We start from the raw sequence: 17692 nt of genomic DNA, 5'->3' as shown, positions 1-17692 counted from the left end.
GCTTTTTAAAGTCATTAAAGATGCATGCCGTACAATCGTTCCAGCTTTGATAAAGAACAGTTCGAAGAAATCATTAAAAGCCCCAACTATGATGACATTCATGCCATCATTCATTCATTCAACTGTAGTTACACTGAGGTTAACTGGTCTCTCAAATGAAAATATTTCAAAGAAAATTGCAGTGTAAAGTGTTTATCCAATCACAATGCCTGTTATTCCATATTGCACTCAGGTATCTAAGTCCATCCCAGACCAAGACCTACCTTCCAGGGGAGCCCTCTTGCGGAGAGCGAGCCTCTCCAGGCGGCGGTGTGTTTCAGCCAGGCTGAAGAGGACGCCGTAGGCATACTGTCTGGCAGCACGGAACAGCAGCGAGGCAGGAGGCAGCTCAGAGTTACACTCATCCTCTATACACACTGGCATCTTCATCTCTCCCTGAGGGATGCAGGGGCATAAGGAATAGTTGAGGACAAAATGAATAAGAGAGCAGGATCGAGAGCTCTAAAGAGTCTCATACGCTCTCTCTTAACAAGACAATATCATTTAGACATGGACAAATGCATAGATACGGCTTTTGAATGAAAACAATAACTATTTAACAGTCTTCTGCAGAGTGGTGCCAGCCTAAGAAGGTGTTTTCAAATTTGTTTATGTTGAGTCTTTCAGTCAGCCTTGAATGTATTTCGTTAGTCCAGTTTAACCTGCAGGAGTATCTGAACACTTCCGTAATGCATTTTTCTATGCATTTAAAACTACACGCTTAGGTTTCATTGTTGCGGTACACCACATTTTACTACAAAACAATTCATTTAAAATTTCAGAAAACCCTTCTTGCTTTTTGGGGGTTTTTTTAAGGAAAATGACATGGGATCGTAGAATATAAATGGCTGGGATGAGGATTAGCACCTACAACATCGAGGCCATACTTCTCAGCCACAAAAGTGTAGCATGCCAGCTGGAAGTTGGAAATTAATTTCTTCGTCAAGTTGTAGCATTGCAGTAACACGGGGATACCGCGTATCGGGGGATAGACAGACGGATTGGTGCAGCATCTGCAGTGTTGCGGATGTTGTACCGGACTGTTGTGGTAAAAAGACAGAGTATAAAACCAAGGCTGTCGTTTCACTGCTCAACATACGTTTCTGCCCTCACCTGTGGACACAAAGTTTAGGTACTAACTGAAAGAATGAGCTCATGGATACAAGGGGCATAAATGAGACTCCTCCAAAGGGTTGTCTGTGCTGTCTGTGGGCTGAAGCTCCTTTTATCTGACGGGAATGCCTCCTGGCCGCCCTCTTGGTGAGGTGACCCTGGAGCAGACCTAAGACTTGGTGGAGAGATAACGTCTCTTGGCTGGCTTGGGAAAAACGCAGTGTTCTCTCAGAGAAGCTGATGGAGGTGGTTGGAAAGACGGCGGTCTCGGCATCTCTGCTGAGCCTACTTTCCTGCATGTATCCAGGGTTGGTACACATGGCTGAACTTTGATGGATAGATAGGTAGGTGTATGTAAGCATACGATGGCCATTTTTCAGCAACCATAACTTCAGTGTTCAAAAGACACACTGCGCACCTAAGACATACCTATGAGGTTAAAAGAACTTTTTTCCCTCATAACATTTTTCAAACTTATATTAGTACAAAAAAACTTTTCTGCTGATTAAAAAGGAACACATTTCGTTAGTTGAGTGTGTGGCTCATGAGTCTCTGTGGGTTTGATTACAATCTCTAAACTTCAAACTTTCAGAAACCTGAAAGTGTTTTTGTTCCAGGAAATGAAGGGTATTCATGTGACACAGTGTTTCATACAGGGGTGTACACTACTCTCTTCACAAAATAACACCAAAAGGCTCCAACCAGAGAAAGAAGTCAGAAATCCCAGCACAAATCTGAGCAAAAACACCAGTACACAAAGGGGGTTTTCCTGCATAGAAGCACTTTTTGACAACCCGCAGAGACTTTTTAAAGAATTGTAATAAAGTGCCAGAAATATAATGTTTATAAATAGATTTCTGCAACATAACACAGCAAAGGTATGGCGTTGTCTTTACTGTACATGGCTTGTTCATGTTTAGTAAATGGCCTGTATTTGTATAGCGCTTTACTAGTCCCTAAGGACCCCAAAGCGCTTTACACATCCAGTCATCCACCCATTCACGCACTGGTGATGGCAGCTACATTGTAGCCACAGCCACCCTGAGGCCCACTGACATATGCATAATCAACCAACAAAGGCTCATTGTAAGCCAGGAAAAACCTTAAGAAACAGGTGCCCTCACAGGTCCATTAATGGTAGTTTGTGTCAGGTTGTGAAGGCAGTAGTACACACAGCTGTAAAGTTTTTGGGCATTTGAAGACTAAAATCAAAACTACAAAGGACAGTCCTTCAGAAATCTAACCAACCCAATGATCTTCTCCAATGAGCAGATTTTCTGCTTTCTAGTTGTGCTGTTAACATTAAAACTCGTATTACATAACACAATGTCTGTGCTGGAGCAAAGGATTGATGGTCTCAGGTTCAAGTTTCCTCTCAAAAACAGATTTCGAAAAGGAAATTAAAACCTTAACGAACTGTTAAGTAACTAAGAACTGTTTCACCTTGGTCAATATGTGGTAAATCTGGGGGTACATCAGCCCTCTTCTGTGTCTGTGTTCGGCTACACGAAGAACCTCAGCGCTGACCTAAAATTAAAAACAGAAACACGGTGACAGACTTTCCCCAGAAACACCCCACAACTGTGCTGTGAACTCTGGAGTTTGTGTCTGACCTGAGGCAGAGGGGGTGTGGTTATGTCCATGTGACTCCGCGTCGCCATAGATAACAGTGACGGAATGTTTGACCCGCTCCCGTTGCCTTGGGAACCGTCTCCAGAGCCGGAGCCCCCTCTTCCAGTGGGATCCTCCCACCGAGAGGACTTGTCTGTCAAATGGCTGAGGAGAGAGGGATTATGAGAATTTTTAAGTTATCCAGAAACTGGCATTCAGGGTCAACATGTGTGTATTGTGGCTAGTTGAGGTGTAACAATTAGATTGACAAGGACAAACCAATAGTTTAAAAGTTTAAAATAATGTTTAGAGTAATTTGACTAATAGCCACTTCTGACTATTGTCTCTGCATTTATCAGCACTGGATGTTACACCTGTCATCATTATGACATAGATGTTAAAATACAGAACAAACGGATGCTGTCTGTGACTTTTCAGTAGGTTTGCATGAACATTATTGGCCACCAAGAAAGCAGTGGAGGGTGAACCTGTATTAACAAGGTGTTAATAAGGTTTAAAAATATAACAGCACAACCATTAATATTCTAAAACTAATTATGGCTGTGTGGTTTTATTAAATAATTTCATTAATTTTTGTTATTTATTATATGACATTTTATATTCTACCTGCAACGGGTGTGTTAATGGTCGCTCATATCAAGGATCACCCCTGGTCACTGATCATTTTCACCAAGAAATCTCCCCACAGATGCATTAAATTATTAACAGACTCATAGTAAACTAAATCAGCCTCAATATAATATCATGTTGCATCTCCACATGTGAAAGAGACATTTCTGGATGTGCACTTTAACATTCATTGCTATGTGTGATCAATCAACCATCTTTAAAAGAGAAAACAGGAGGCCAATTCTGGCTGCTGGTTGAATTAATTTCACAGTGCACCTGATGAGACACTCATCTATCACGTTCTTCACTTAATTTTTCTCCCACCCCTTCCCGTGGCATGTGTGATTTTTGGTTTAAAAAACAAAACAAAAAAACTCCACAGTGTGTGGAGGGCACAGGTGAGACACGCACACACAAGAACAAACTTCAGTTGTGTGTTTATTCATAAACTAACTAAATAAAAACAACAAAAATACAGTTTTAGCAGTTCAAATATGTGTCCTCTCATGTTAACCGGCTACTTTAAAATTAGATCATTTGTAGTTGTGTGTCGACGTCTCCTCTAGAAGTGAGATATGGGCCCCACATTGCACATCATAGAGAAAGGGTGGATAGCACAACCATAATGTTTGCACATTCACCTCCTGTGCCAGCCTGCCATGGCTGCACTGGTATGAGTCATAGGTGATGTCACAGGGGAACAACCGGATGATGGAGCAAATCACCCAGCCCTACTACCTATTCCTAGTAGGAGTATGAATCACTGAAATACTATATAAAAGCCTACTTATGAAAAATAAGATTAGTAATTAAACATTAAATACTCCGACATCGTGTGAAACTGTAATTATTTTATATGTGGTGTCAGTGTCCACTACACGTCAGATTTATGAGCCATGGCTGCCTGGGCTTGCTCAGTCTTGTCTTGATGAACAAGTGCCCTAACAGGTTGGTATGACATGCATATGTCTTCATCCAGAAATGCAAAGCTCTTTGACTTTACTTTTCAGACACATGGTACCAGGGTTGTTTTATACTCCCGAGTAGGGCTGCCACAAACGATTATTTTGATAGTCGACTAGTCACCGATTATTTTTGCGATTAGTCGACTAATCAGATAATGCATCCATTGGACGTAAAACTTACAGCTTATTGCACCAGCATGCATCTGCTCTTATAGAACTATTATTAGCTTACAGCTTTAAGCGTTTAAGGTATGTGCTAACTAAAAATAAAGACAAGATGATAGTTTATTAAATTTTAATGAAATTTGCAGATCCTTTCGGTGAAGTGTGATAAACTCAGCCATCTGATCCTTGCTATCTAAAATACAACAGGAGTAAATTCTCGAGCATCTCACACTTCTGATAATCAGTTGTGTCCTTGATGTTTATTCAGCTGTGTAAAAACTTTAATCTCAGCCAAACCGATTTACTCAGGAACAAATCAAACACTGAAAAAAGCCAAACAATAACATTTTTAAGTTATCTAAGTGACTTATATATCATGTTTAACCTGAGTAGCGAAAGACGGCGGTGGGTTTGAAAACGATTTGCCGGGAGTCCGGTGTTCTCACGGCTCTAGTGAGCCTAGCCCCCGGCTAGCTATCGAGCTAGTGGGTAACAGACGTCTCCGAAAACGTCGGAGCGCTTTTGAAAATATGTGGTGTCTTGATAAACTGAGCAGATATTTGAGGTTTACACAGCTACATTCTCGCCTGAAAATATGTTAAACGTTTATTTTGTGACCCAGAAAGAATAATATTAAAACTAACTAGCTGCCGCCATTGTTGGAAACTGAGCAGGGCTGCGCTATGAATTCTGGGATAGGTTGGACCACGAAGTATGCACCAGACCCATCCTTCAAATCTGAGGAAATGAAGGCCGCATTTGTCGGAGCCTTCGAATTTGGACAGTCTTTGTCGTGTCGCTGTAAACAGGAGGATGTGGTTCCTGAATTTGGACACAGCTACGATAGCGGACACTACGTCGTCTTCTTCGGGGTTTAACGGCAGCTGGCATCCTTGTACATGCAGTGCTGCCAACTTCTGTTTCAGTCCGTTATTACACTCTTAAATCCTACTACTTATTCTTGCATCTTTTTGGAACGTACAAAGCTTGAAACGGCGTGTCGACTATTAAATCAGTCGTCGACGATTTTGATAGTCGACGTAATCGTGACTAGTCGACTAATCGTGGCAGCTCTAGTCCCGTGTTAGGAACCCACAGAACCACTTCAAACTGTGCAAAAGGAACCTGACATGCTCGAAAAGTGTCTTACTTGGCGTTGCTGTCATTGGGTTCATCTCCATCCGACGATGAGGAAGGAGACGGAGAGGGGCCAGACAGAGGGCCGGTGTGATGATTGGGTAGTCGACTTCCCCCCTGAGTGGAATCATATGGAGCTGACCAGTCAGTGAAGCCCATCTTGCCCGTCAGTGAGTCATTGCAGTCTTGGGATGGTGGCTGTGGGGTCTGGAACAGAGGGGCGGAGCCAGGTCCATATGGAGCATTTTGATAGTGTGGCTTTAACCCCGGGACCTGGGGGGGAGGGAACTGGGAAAGGGGGGATAAAGAAGGAAAATTGGGTTGGTGGAGGAAGAAGCATGGGAAATTGAGTACAAAAGAGGAAGAGTAGGGAAGAGAAGACATCTCAGGGGTGGGAACTGATACTGTCCTATTTTATATCAGATCAAACTGGAAGCATATCATCAAGGCTGGTGGGAGGATACAAGACGGGAAGAAGTGCACCCTCCTCCATCAGTCACTAAACGAGCACATGCCTCAAAGGGATTTCAAAGAGCAAAGGGAAATAAAGCCTAATCCACTATTCTACATGTAGACTCATGTAGACAGAACACAATTACACATCAAAGAGACTTAAGGATTAGCGAGAAAAGGAATCTACCTGATTCTTTCCAGGCTGCATCGGTCCCATGTGACCAGGTGGTCCCCCAAATGGAGCAGGTCCAAACCCAGGTACTGTGCACAGCGAGAGAAAAAAAAAACAGGGATTAAAAACAAATAGACAAATGTGTTTTATTCACAGTGAATAAAAGTACATCGAGCAAGCCAAAAAGATTACATAACAGCAATCCTGTTTTCTGAACTTGCGTCCTGAGCCGCTTGCTACTCACAGATGAAAGAGGAGGGCCCCATGTTAGGTGAGCGGGGTTTGGAGGCAGCTGAGAAATACTCCACAGCTTTCTTGAATCGCTCCACCTTGTCCTCCATACGAGACTGCAAAGGGGGGGCAAAAGCATTATGAAGACTACTGAACCTGCTGGTATTACAGATGGCAGTGAGGATGTTCTAACTGAGGGATCTGCTGGAGAGATTTCCTGCATTACGCACCCAAGAAGGAAAAAACAAGAACAAAAAAACCTTTGGCCTGTTCTCTGTCCGTGGACCAGTGTTTGATGTTTTGGTTTTACAAAGGGGAGGTTGTCACAGCAACATAGCCATAAAGTCAAACCTACTTGGTCACTGGTTTATCCAGTGTAAACAAGATTAAATAACATGCCTAAGGCCTGATTTAGACCTCTGCGGGGACTCTTTGTAGAGCCTACAACCTATAACCTACAACCTATAACCTTTGCAAGTGGCCGATATCTTTGCCTGCATTCATGCTCATGTGTGGCACATATGCATTAATTACCGTATGGTTGTGTCCCACTGATTTACATGCTGTGCTATCCAAAAGAAAGAAAATAATGGGACGTTTTTCACTTTTAAGTCCCTGCTCTTTGTTTTGGTCAGTTTATTTTCCAGGGGCACATGGCTGTGTCCCTCAATTTTTTTCTACTTTTTTGTACATCTCCCCACGTCCAGAAACAGTTTCAAAAATCTTCCACAGCATGCATTTTTAATTTCTCTTTGATATTTGGGCTGATTGTTTTTACATTCATCGGGTCCCAAAGAATCACCTTTTTTTTTTACCCGATTTTTGTTCCTAAGAAAAATGAGAGCCACGTATGAGGATATTCATTTTAAATTTTGATTAAACTTAGGCAGTAAAATGTCCTCGTGAGTGGATATCAGGCCCTTGTAGAGCAAAATTTAGTATTTTGGTCTAGACAACCCAAAATGTGATGTGCACATATGTGGACACCAGGTCCTAGGAGGTTAACATTTACTGATATGTTGACACGAGTCTATATGGCTGAAGTATTGGTCCTTTTCTGTGTCATTCATTACTACAGGAACAACTGGTTTGGTTTCTGACACCTGGTTAGATGTTTGCCGCTCTGGTTCCAGATCACTAAGTCCTTGTAGCTGGAAGAGAGTCGCCATGTTTACTATAAACTGACCCCATGCAAAGGTTTATCTTTCAATCTCCCCGTCCTCTCCGTGACACTTTGGTTATAACTGAAGACACAAATCTGCTTTTGAAGAAGAAGAAAAAAGGCCCCACATGTACTGTTTAATATCAAACAGGAGAATATACTGCATTTAGAAACCTATACTTTGGTGTGGATTAAACCACGTTAATGCTAGAGTGAGCACATGTATAGACTCAGAGTTTAATGTGAGATTCGTTCAAATTAAAGAGTGAGCAATAAGTTATACGTACATCGTTATCAGAATCTAGTTTGCTGCTGGATTCAGGAAAAAATACAAATAAAGTCGCTTCTTACTGAACTCTGTGATTATTCCAGCTCAAGAAAAATGTTCAGCTTTACATACTTTAACTGCAAAGATTGTATTGTATTGTATCTTTATTTGTTTCAGACATATAAAACAAAAAACAATATATACACACTACATATATTTTCATTTACAGATACGAATATATATGTAGATATACACACACACACGTATGTGTTCAGATAAACAAAAAATATATAATGAAATAAAACAAAATCGTCTGACATAATGTAACAATGTTTGGTCTGAAAAGGAGTAGGAAGAAGTATGAACATACTTATTAATTCCTACCCCTGCTCAACATCTTATTGATCCCACATAATTCACCTAATTCCCATCATCACATACTCCACACGATACACGAGGAGAACCTATATAAACTTGGCTACCGTGACTGATATAATTTGGATATAATTTGATATTTTTATACATACAATGGGTGATCATCTTTATCGGTATCATATTCTTCCAAAATCAGTTTTCGAAGTTTTTTCATGAACTTACTAATTCCTGAGCATTGCTGTAGATCTATAGTAAAACTATTCCACAGTTTTACCCCATAAATAGTGACACAAAAGGTTTTAACCTTTGACCGTGCTTTAAGAATCCTTAGATTCAATTTCCCCCTCAATTCATAGTCTCCTTCTCTGTCATAGAACATCCTCTGTATATTTCCTGGTAACGTATTGTATCTGGCCTTGTACATAATTTTTGCAGTTTTATATTTTATAAGATCCATAAACTTCAGTATTTTTAATTTCAAAAACATGATGTTAGTATGGTCTCTAAATCCTGCTTTATTAATCATCCTGATTGCTTTTTTTTGAATTTTACATATTGGTTGAAGTGCAGTTTTATATGTGTTTCCCCAAATTTCCACACAGTATTCCAAATATGGCAATATAAGTGAACAATAAAGTACCCGGAGTGATTTGGAAGGCAAAAAATATTTAACTTTACTTAGTACGGAGATGCTTCTTGACAGTTTGGCTTGTATATGCTTTATGTGAGGTTTCCAGCAGATTTTGTTATCTATTATCACACCCAGAAATTTTGTATCCGAAACTTGCTCTATTTCAACATTGTTTACTAATAATTTTGCTCCTGCATCTTTTTTACAATTTCCGAATAACATAAATGTAGTTTTTTCCAAATTTAATGATAGCTTATTTCTATCAAACCATGTTTTCAGTTTAATCATTTCTTGTGTGACAATTTCCAAAAGCTGATGTAAGTTCTCTCCAGCACAAAAAATATTTGTATCATCTGCAAATAGAATAAACTGTAGTATATCTGATGTTCTGCATATATCATTGATATAGAGGATAAACAGCTTTGGTCCCAATACTGACCCCTGCGGAACTCCACAAACAATGTCCATACACTCTGATTGATATTCCCCAATTTTCACAAATTGCTGCCTGTCTCTCAAATAACTCTTTACCCATTCTAACACCACTCCTCTAATGCCGTAGTACTCCAGTTTATCAAGTAATATGTCATGATTAATTGTGTCAAAAGCTTTTTTTAGGTCAATGAATACACTAACTATACATTGTCTTTTATCTATATTGTTGGTGATATTTTCGATCAGTTCCATTAATGCCAATGATGTTGATCTATTTGATCTGAAACCATACTGACTATCCGTTATTATTTTGTGTTTATCTATAAATTTGTCAAGTCTATTACTAAAGACTTTTTCCAGTATTTTTGAAAATTGAGAAAGTAGAGAGACAGGCCTATAATTTGTGAATTGGTGTCTGTCACCATTTTTAAACAGTGGTGTTACTTTAGCTGTTTTCATTTGTTTTGGGAATGCACCAGTTTGTAAGGACAAATTGCAAATGTGTGTTAAGATAAACTGAACATGTTATAACAAGGATGGCAAACTCTGTTTTACGAAAGGCTATGTGGTTTATTGATAAGTTGCTTAATATGAGATGGGATGGACGCGGTTTTTCCAATAACCCAGTTTGGGCCATGGTGTAATGGCAAGAATTTAGACATAAGCCACACAGTAAGTAACAGCAGCACACTGCTGTGGTCATGGCAGGTCAAAGTAACTTTTTTCTAAAGGTTTATAACATTTTTTTTTAACCTTTATTAATGGCTGAATCCAGCGTGTCGCTTTCCATCAAATGGCTGAATAATTACCATTTAACTTTGTATTATGGACACAGGAGAAGATAAGAACAATTACCTATACTTTTACATCTTCCTCCAGAAAATTACATGTAGTGTAACCCTCTGTTTACTTAAAGGAAATCTATACTTCCATGTTCCACTCTATAGTAAAATGGCTGTTGATTGGTTCCTAGTTACAGGGGGGACAACTGTCATCTCTACTCTACATAATTATCCCATAGATGCCATTTTATTTTTTTGGTCCCTCATCCTATATCCTTGTAGGTACTTTCCTGTCCCATTTAGTAATTACAACTGTAATAACAACTTTACTCAATCACAACATGTTTTTTCCAACGTATCAGTTTATTTGGCAGCCCTAAACCATTTTGACGTCACATTTCATCAAAGTCAGAAGCCTTAAGTACTTGAGTTTAGCATGCATCTTTGCTTCACAGATGGACAAAAACAACAAAGATGCACTGGTTTATTTTGGGTATTTTAGGTTTGCCTCAACTTTGTGCGAGTCGCTCACCCTCACAAAACCTGGAAGGCCTGTTTTGGGCCATGAAAACAAAGTACAGAATGGCTTCTTGTATGTGTTGTCAAGTAAATGCACCATCTTCACCGTTCAGCTTTTTTTTGCTGTGTGAAACAGTGGAAAAACACATGCACTCTAGCAGCGCAGCTCAACTGATCATCTAAACTAACCACAGTGGAAAAACCCTATTAGTCAAAGAGCCATATAGTTTATAAACATGTTCAGTAAACTACGACTTAACTCCTACCATAACTTTCCTTTTACAGAAGACATCAAACTCAACACGCCACCCAATTATAGATTTAAATGTTTATGTCCTTTAGACATGAACAACACAGCAGAAACCACTTCCCGAGGCGACACCGGGGACTAGCTAACCCCGTGCAGCACAGATTTATATCGGATAAGCAGAAGGCTACAGTTTAGCACTGATATGTGAGGAAGTACAGTTGCTGACTCAGGCCTTGTGTCAACAGTAATAACCTATTTAACTGTCAGCAAAAATCTGATATGTAAAGTCAAACCTCGGCTAAAAGCATGTTCACATTGTTCTTTTCTTTTCATGTAAATCTTATTTAAAGACATTTTAATTCACCTGGCAGGATGTCGGTCTCCGAGCAGTCGGTAAAAAAACCCATCAGTGACACACATGACCTACCTGTGACTGTTTGAAGACATCTCTGGCAATGGCGTCGAGGTTTCCCAGGTCTTTGATGGAGGCGACGTACTCTGAGACGGCTTTGATCACCACCTCACAGGGCGGCAGCACCAACTGATGGGCTCGCACCTGACAGCAAGAGAACAAAGGCTCTCATGTACTTATATCGAGCTACGAGGACAGCGGCACTGTGAAACAGCCGCATGACAGACAGGTAGATTTTTTAAGAAGCATTGCACAGAAGCGGCATTCATATTGCTCACTTTTTTTTATTAGATATTTATTATACACTTTTTTCTAAGCAACTTTGGTGAGATATATATATATATATATATATATATATATATATATATATATATATATATATATATATATATATATATATATATATAAAAACACCAAATACTGCAATGTTCACCAATAAAAAATTGACACTTTTGACAAAAGAATGATTCCAATAACAGAACGATCGCGTTACAGATATGTGGCTTTTGGCATGTGCCCATAGGAGCGTTAAATTAATAACGCCTGTTCCTCGCTCTGAGGGAGAGGCTGGTTAGGTTTATCAGTTTGTTTGCAGGGTAACTAAAACTTTATGGAGAGCTTTGCATGAAATTTGTGCCACTGGTGGGGCTTGGCCACACTTGAAGAAGAAAGAAATGATTAACCAATAGCATTTCGTGGCAGGTAGTGAATATCAGAAACTCTAAACTATTGATCGACTCCTGGATAGGAATTTTCCACTTTAACTATCATCTGACCCATTTCAAAAGTAGTCATTTGTGTCCATGTACACGAAAGTGTATTTTCCTTTTTTTTTTTTTAAAGAGTGACAATGTCAACGTTCAAGTCTCATAGGTCACAGATTATTATCTACATTTTTTTTAACATGCTATTAATTTTATGATTAATTTGCATGGAAAACCACTTTGTTAGAGCCAGGCATTCAAAATGACTGAGATTTAGGTATAGAAAAACAACTTATGTTTAGTCATAAAGACTCACTGTCAAGTTTAGAAACTAAACTATGTGATTAGGGTCAGACATCATAAACAGGTTGGGTCTAGTCTTTAAAAGATCATGGATAGTGGGAAACAACGCAGTTGCCACTTTTTTCAAAGCTTCATTTCTTTGGTTAGCATACTGACAGATTCCACACGCAAGCCTTTGGACTGTGGGAAGAAGCCAGATTATCTGGATTGAAAGATCCCAAAACCTTCTTGCCACAGTGCTAATAACAGTCCCACCTGCTGAAACACTTTACTTACAAAGTCATGTTGACTGTCACAAAAAACCAAAAGAAAACAACAAAAAAAACATGACATTTCATGATCATGAGCACGATCTATGTTCACAAGTATTTCACAAGTTATTTACCTTGTGAAATACTTGTGAACATAGATTTTTGGATTAACCTACATGTGTAGATTAACCTCTGAAGTCAATCTACATATGTGTACAAGAATTACCATTCCTGCCAAGGAATGTTAAGATAAGTAATCACTAATGGAAATCAATAAATGTTAAAAATGAAAAAACAAATTAAACTGGGAGATCTGCTTTCCAGTTCCAATATGATACCAGTGGTGTTGCTTCAGGTATTTGCTGATAACAAGTACTCATCCAATACCAGCGCTAAATTAATAAGCCTTATCCCTCAATGCTAGGAAAGGACTTGTAATCATCATTTTATGTGTCAGGAAACATACAATATGCAAAAGTAATGGACTGATATTTGCTGATAAATTAATGCATATCAAAGGAAAAAGCGTAAAAGAAAGATAACTGTATTTATGTAAGGGAACTAATTCATTAAAATTTGTTGTTTACCGGTCACACCGGCTTCTTCTTTCCCTGCTCTCAGTTTCAATGTGGGTACACCTCTTCATATACGAGAAACAAAACAGATGAGAGGAAGATGAAGTGAAGATAAGAAGCGAGTAGAAAACAACTTACGTCACCCTTAAAACAGAAAATCTTCTGAACAAGTGTTAAACTTATTGGAACTATAGAAAGAGGGTGAAAAGTCAACAAGGATAGCGTAGTCATCTGAGCCTTTCAATCATCGTCAGCAAAACTTGTTAGTGCAGGTATTCCATACCTGCTGCAAACTGCTAACCTTTATGTTAGCACTATTTCTAGCAACTGGTGCACTGCTGCTGAGGCATGGCAAAGTAAACACAGACCAATGTAGAATTAAAATATTGACTGCTTGCCACCAGTACACAACTTCTTGAGTCACTGTCAGAATAACGTTTTTTAAGGTTCATCTGCCTCTGCATTTGTCTGGCTAGCAAAGATAAACACTACCTGTATTTTGGGGGTTTTCAGCCATAGCTGACTGTGTGCTTTAAAGGGATGGATGGAATTCACAGTATTCACATAATCATATCAAAAGAAGAAGAACATTTCATTTGGATGTTAACCTTTGACAATATCACTGAGGGGCAAGGCCTCTCTCGTTTAACGTTATCTGATCCCTGATCACTTATATCCACTGAAGCAGAACTGACTGTAAAATATTTATAAGAATCCAGGTTGTCTGCTTTTTACAGGATAATGGGAACTAGGCTATACTGTTATATCTTGGCACAAAGAGTCACTTTTGAAAGTAAAATTACATTTTAATGCAGCCACCAGGAGCCCCGACCTTTGACAACACTTACCACACACTGTGTGATGGGAAATTATAAGCAAGCTAGATGGAAAGTAAGACAAGACTGGCAAGTGAACCAGCAGCGTACTGCATTACTTCAAGCTTGAAAACACAATCATATAAATGCCGTGTCAGCGTAAACCACATCAACCACATTGTGCAGAGTGTGGACGAAGGCTGCAAATGCTAGCAGTGCTACACACCACACTCGGCACTCTGTAAGCCATTAATTGTAATACAACGTCGGTCTGCCACTGTTGCGGGCACAACATCAAAGTTCAAAACAGCCAGTGGAGGAAACGTTGACGGCATGTGACTTAAGCACTGCACCCGGACCACGGGACCAAAGGCCTTTCTTGGAAACAGGTTCCATCCGGTGATACACTTCAGGTGTATTTTAACAGTCAGCTTGTTGGAACACGTCAATACATTTATTTATTATCATTTGCTACAAACATTTCACAATAAAAGCCTTCTAAAGATCAACAGATGGATCTTGTTGTAAAAGGGGGAAAAACGTAGTGAGAAAAATAAGACACAAAAATGAGGTAAGGGTTCATGTGACATTACATACTGTTACAGCTAATATTTTCTTTTATTCGCAGAGAACTATGGACAAAGAAGCAATCGTTACCTTGAGGGAGGCTAGTGGGTGTTCTGGTCCCAGCAGACTCCAGTGGAAGGCAGCCAGGTCTTCATCAGGCAAAATATGATTTCCTGAAAGAAAGAAGTTCTTAACTTTTTGTTGCATCAGTGAACAAAAACAACAGACAAAGGCAGCTGTCAATTATAACCCACGTACAGGGGTGTGTCCTTCAAAAGTAAGAAGTGTGGTATATAGTTTGGATTTTGAGGTGTGTGCCATTGTATCGCTCCTCACCCAGCAGAGCAGCAAAGCAGGGCAGGTGCTGTGTCTTGAGCCCGAGCTGCCTGGCGGCCTCGGACAGCAGATACTGGTGTGTGGTCAGGTTCTTTCCGTTCCAGCTCAGTTTGAGCGCATGCGAGGAAAAGTAGGCGGGGACGTTGCAGAGGGCAAACTCTGAATCCTGAGCGATCAGGCCTGCAAATCCATAGTCCCTGTAGAGAGAGAGCACTTCCTGGTGGTGGTCCTCCAAAGTCTGTACAACCTGTAGATACAGAGAAGACAAATTTGTTAGCTCTATGAAATTTCGCACCACCTCTTTCATATTTAAAGTATAAATGGATTAAGAAAAAGTTATTTATTGCTTATCTGATCACTGTTTAAGTTGCTTTTTTTAAGAATAAGAGACAAGTTTTACTCAAACTTAGCTTCTCTAATTTGTGGCTTTTTGATATCAGCGTTTCCCCACACAGAGCCTGGAGGTTTATTTTATTAGCTTTCTATACAAGTTTACAAGTGGAGAGCCTGCACACTCTTATTTTGAAAGCTGAGCTGCTGCTAAAGTCTGTATACAAGTGACGGAGCTAGCCATTGGGATGTTCCGCCTCAACCTGAGACTTTTTGTTTGAATAGCTATCTGTCTGAGAAAACATGGAACGCTGCTCAACCATAGGCTAGCACAGCTGTCAATCACACAGCACACCTTACCCTGCTTTACCCCAAATGGTTTTTGTTGTTTTACACCAATGGGGACCATAATTTACAAAATAAACTTTCTGCTGCATTCATTAAAACTTGAAGCCAGTGGTTGAGACTATAAATGGTCTAATGAGATCACAGAGTAAGAGAGCTGAAGGGAGGTTTAGATAGATTGGACTGTAGAATTTGGTCACCCACACCACTGTAGTACAAGACAGCTGGTTGGTGAATCACGATGGGCATTTTTCAGTACTCCCCAATGTTTTATAGACCAGATGACATTTCAGAGGAATTGAAATTATTTTTTTTTTTTGAAGTGGACTGCCAATGGAGAAAATGACAGTCTCTCGTGCAAGCTGTCACTACAACATACTTCGTTTATGATGAATGTAGATGACAGACCAAAACTGGCAGTGACACATTTTATGCCAACACAATACTTCTGCTCCACGGTCCATGACAAGGTTTCATAAAACACTGTTTGCTCGCAAAATTACATCTGAGGCAAAACTGTGCTGTACCGGTTACTTTCAGTGTCCTGGTGATGCATCTTTCTCAACATATGGCCGCGTAATATTCTTCATAGTTTGTGGATGAGGGGCCATATTTTTGTCAGATAGAGGGAGAGCACTACGGCCTCGGGATTATGTGGAATCTTTTTAATCGATGTCAGCGTTGATCAATGTGAAAACTAAATAATTAGACAAAGCTTTGTTATTAAAATTCCATTTAATGAGTTTGTAATCAAATATCTTTTTTTCAAATGAATGCAATATGGGACAAAGATGGCAAGGATGATTGAGACTTGTTTAAACTATTTCATCTCTCTGTATCACTAAAACCAAGCAAACATTAAGAATCAATCCATTTTAAGATCTTAAATAAAACTGAAGAATGAACAATGTCAAAACGATGCAAGACATTTATTATCATTGGGAAATACTAATTAGTTACTATTCAACAGTGCTAGAACCACTACAACACGATGATGCTTTTAAATCAACTAACAGTGAAGCAGACTTTAAAAGCCTAGCAGCGATATAACAATGACATTCAGCGACTGGTAGCAACAACAGTTAGCGACAGGGAGAGTGGGCGTGTACGAAGTGAAAATTCAAAATTTTGAGGTGGATAATTGAAGTGACTACCAATGGGAGCAAAGAAAACCACTGATTGATGTATAAAAAAAACTTTAGGGTGACAACTACCGTGTTAAAAAAAATGCTGTAAGCTCAATTATATAACGCAGTTTACTCAACATTAGTTTACTGAACTTAAAAAAAAATCTTTAAGTCTTTTTTTCCCCCCATCAACTACATATACTGTATACCTAATTCAACGCACAAATCAGTAGGTTAAAAACGTGAAAGTGGTGGAGCATGCAGATGCAAATATATTTGACTATAAAGCCCAGCGATTCTGAGAAAAAGGCTGCGCTAACTGTGATGATCCTTCCACCTTCGTTTGTTGGATCCTTTTATGACTTTTACTGTTTTGAGATAGCTTGTAAACCAAGGACACTCTTTAAGCCCACTCAAATCGAGCTGAACAAAATGATGATTGCGTTTGTGCTTCAAAGGAGAGGATGAATGCACGATGCTATGAATAAAAGGTCTGCAACCCAAGACAAAATGAGTGACATATTTATAAAGGCCTGTGGCTAAATCCAAAGTAAAATGTTAATTAAAATTTCAATAATCAAGCCACAACATGCAGTAAACACTAGAGACGTGCATAACTAGTTGGCCAGATATTTAAACGTTGCCACCCTCACTAGTCAGCATTAGAAACTAGTTGGTTACACATTGATGTGTAGCAGTTGGTTGTCAGATGTTATTATAGCCATGGCAATAGGCTGTATTTAGTCCCAAATATTTTGAGTGTTTTTGGGGGGGGATTAGTCAGTCTTATTTTTCCCCCCTGCATATTTAAACATTCAATAAATTAGTTGCCAGGGACATCCTCAGTAAATACCTGACTATTACAAATATTCAAATTTATTTAATTTTATTAAGACTAAGAGTAGGTTATTAATTGTTTTGGTTGTATGGTCTTTGTTTTATTTAAGTTAACGTTTATAACAATGTTAAAACGTTAAACGATCGTGGCT

At 39.3% G+C, this 17692-nt stretch overlaps 1 protein-coding gene across 1 annotated transcript in view; it reads right to left on the bottom strand.

Moving 5' to 3' along the window:
- The window catches only part of fam120c (family with sequence similarity 120 member C), a 37816-nt gene that overhangs the window by 15000 nt on the left and 5124 nt on the right, over positions 1-17692 (bottom strand). Inside the window, exons 2-10 of the mRNA XM_080898263.1 lie at positions 14902-15148; positions 14656-14738; positions 11366-11494; positions 6530-6632; positions 6301-6374; positions 5674-5948; positions 2766-2928; positions 2596-2679; positions 264-435 (exon numbers count right to left, since the gene is read on the bottom strand). Coding sequence (XP_080754389.1) covers positions 264-435; positions 2596-2679; positions 2766-2928; positions 5674-5948; positions 6301-6374; positions 6530-6632; positions 11366-11494; positions 14656-14738; positions 14902-15148 — 1330 coding nt within the window. The remainder of the gene's footprint in view (positions 1-263; positions 436-2595; positions 2680-2765; positions 2929-5673; positions 5949-6300; positions 6375-6529; positions 6633-11365; positions 11495-14655; positions 14739-14901; positions 15149-17692) is intronic.

The sequence above is a fragment of the Rhamphochromis sp. 'chilingali' genome, assembly GCF_963969265.1.
Source record: "Rhamphochromis sp. 'chilingali' genome assembly, chromosome: 12".
Taxonomy (NCBI): Eukaryota; Metazoa; Chordata; class Actinopteri; order Cichliformes; family Cichlidae; genus Rhamphochromis; species Rhamphochromis sp. 'chilingali'.
This window is presented reverse-complemented; position numbering and strand designations above follow the sequence as displayed.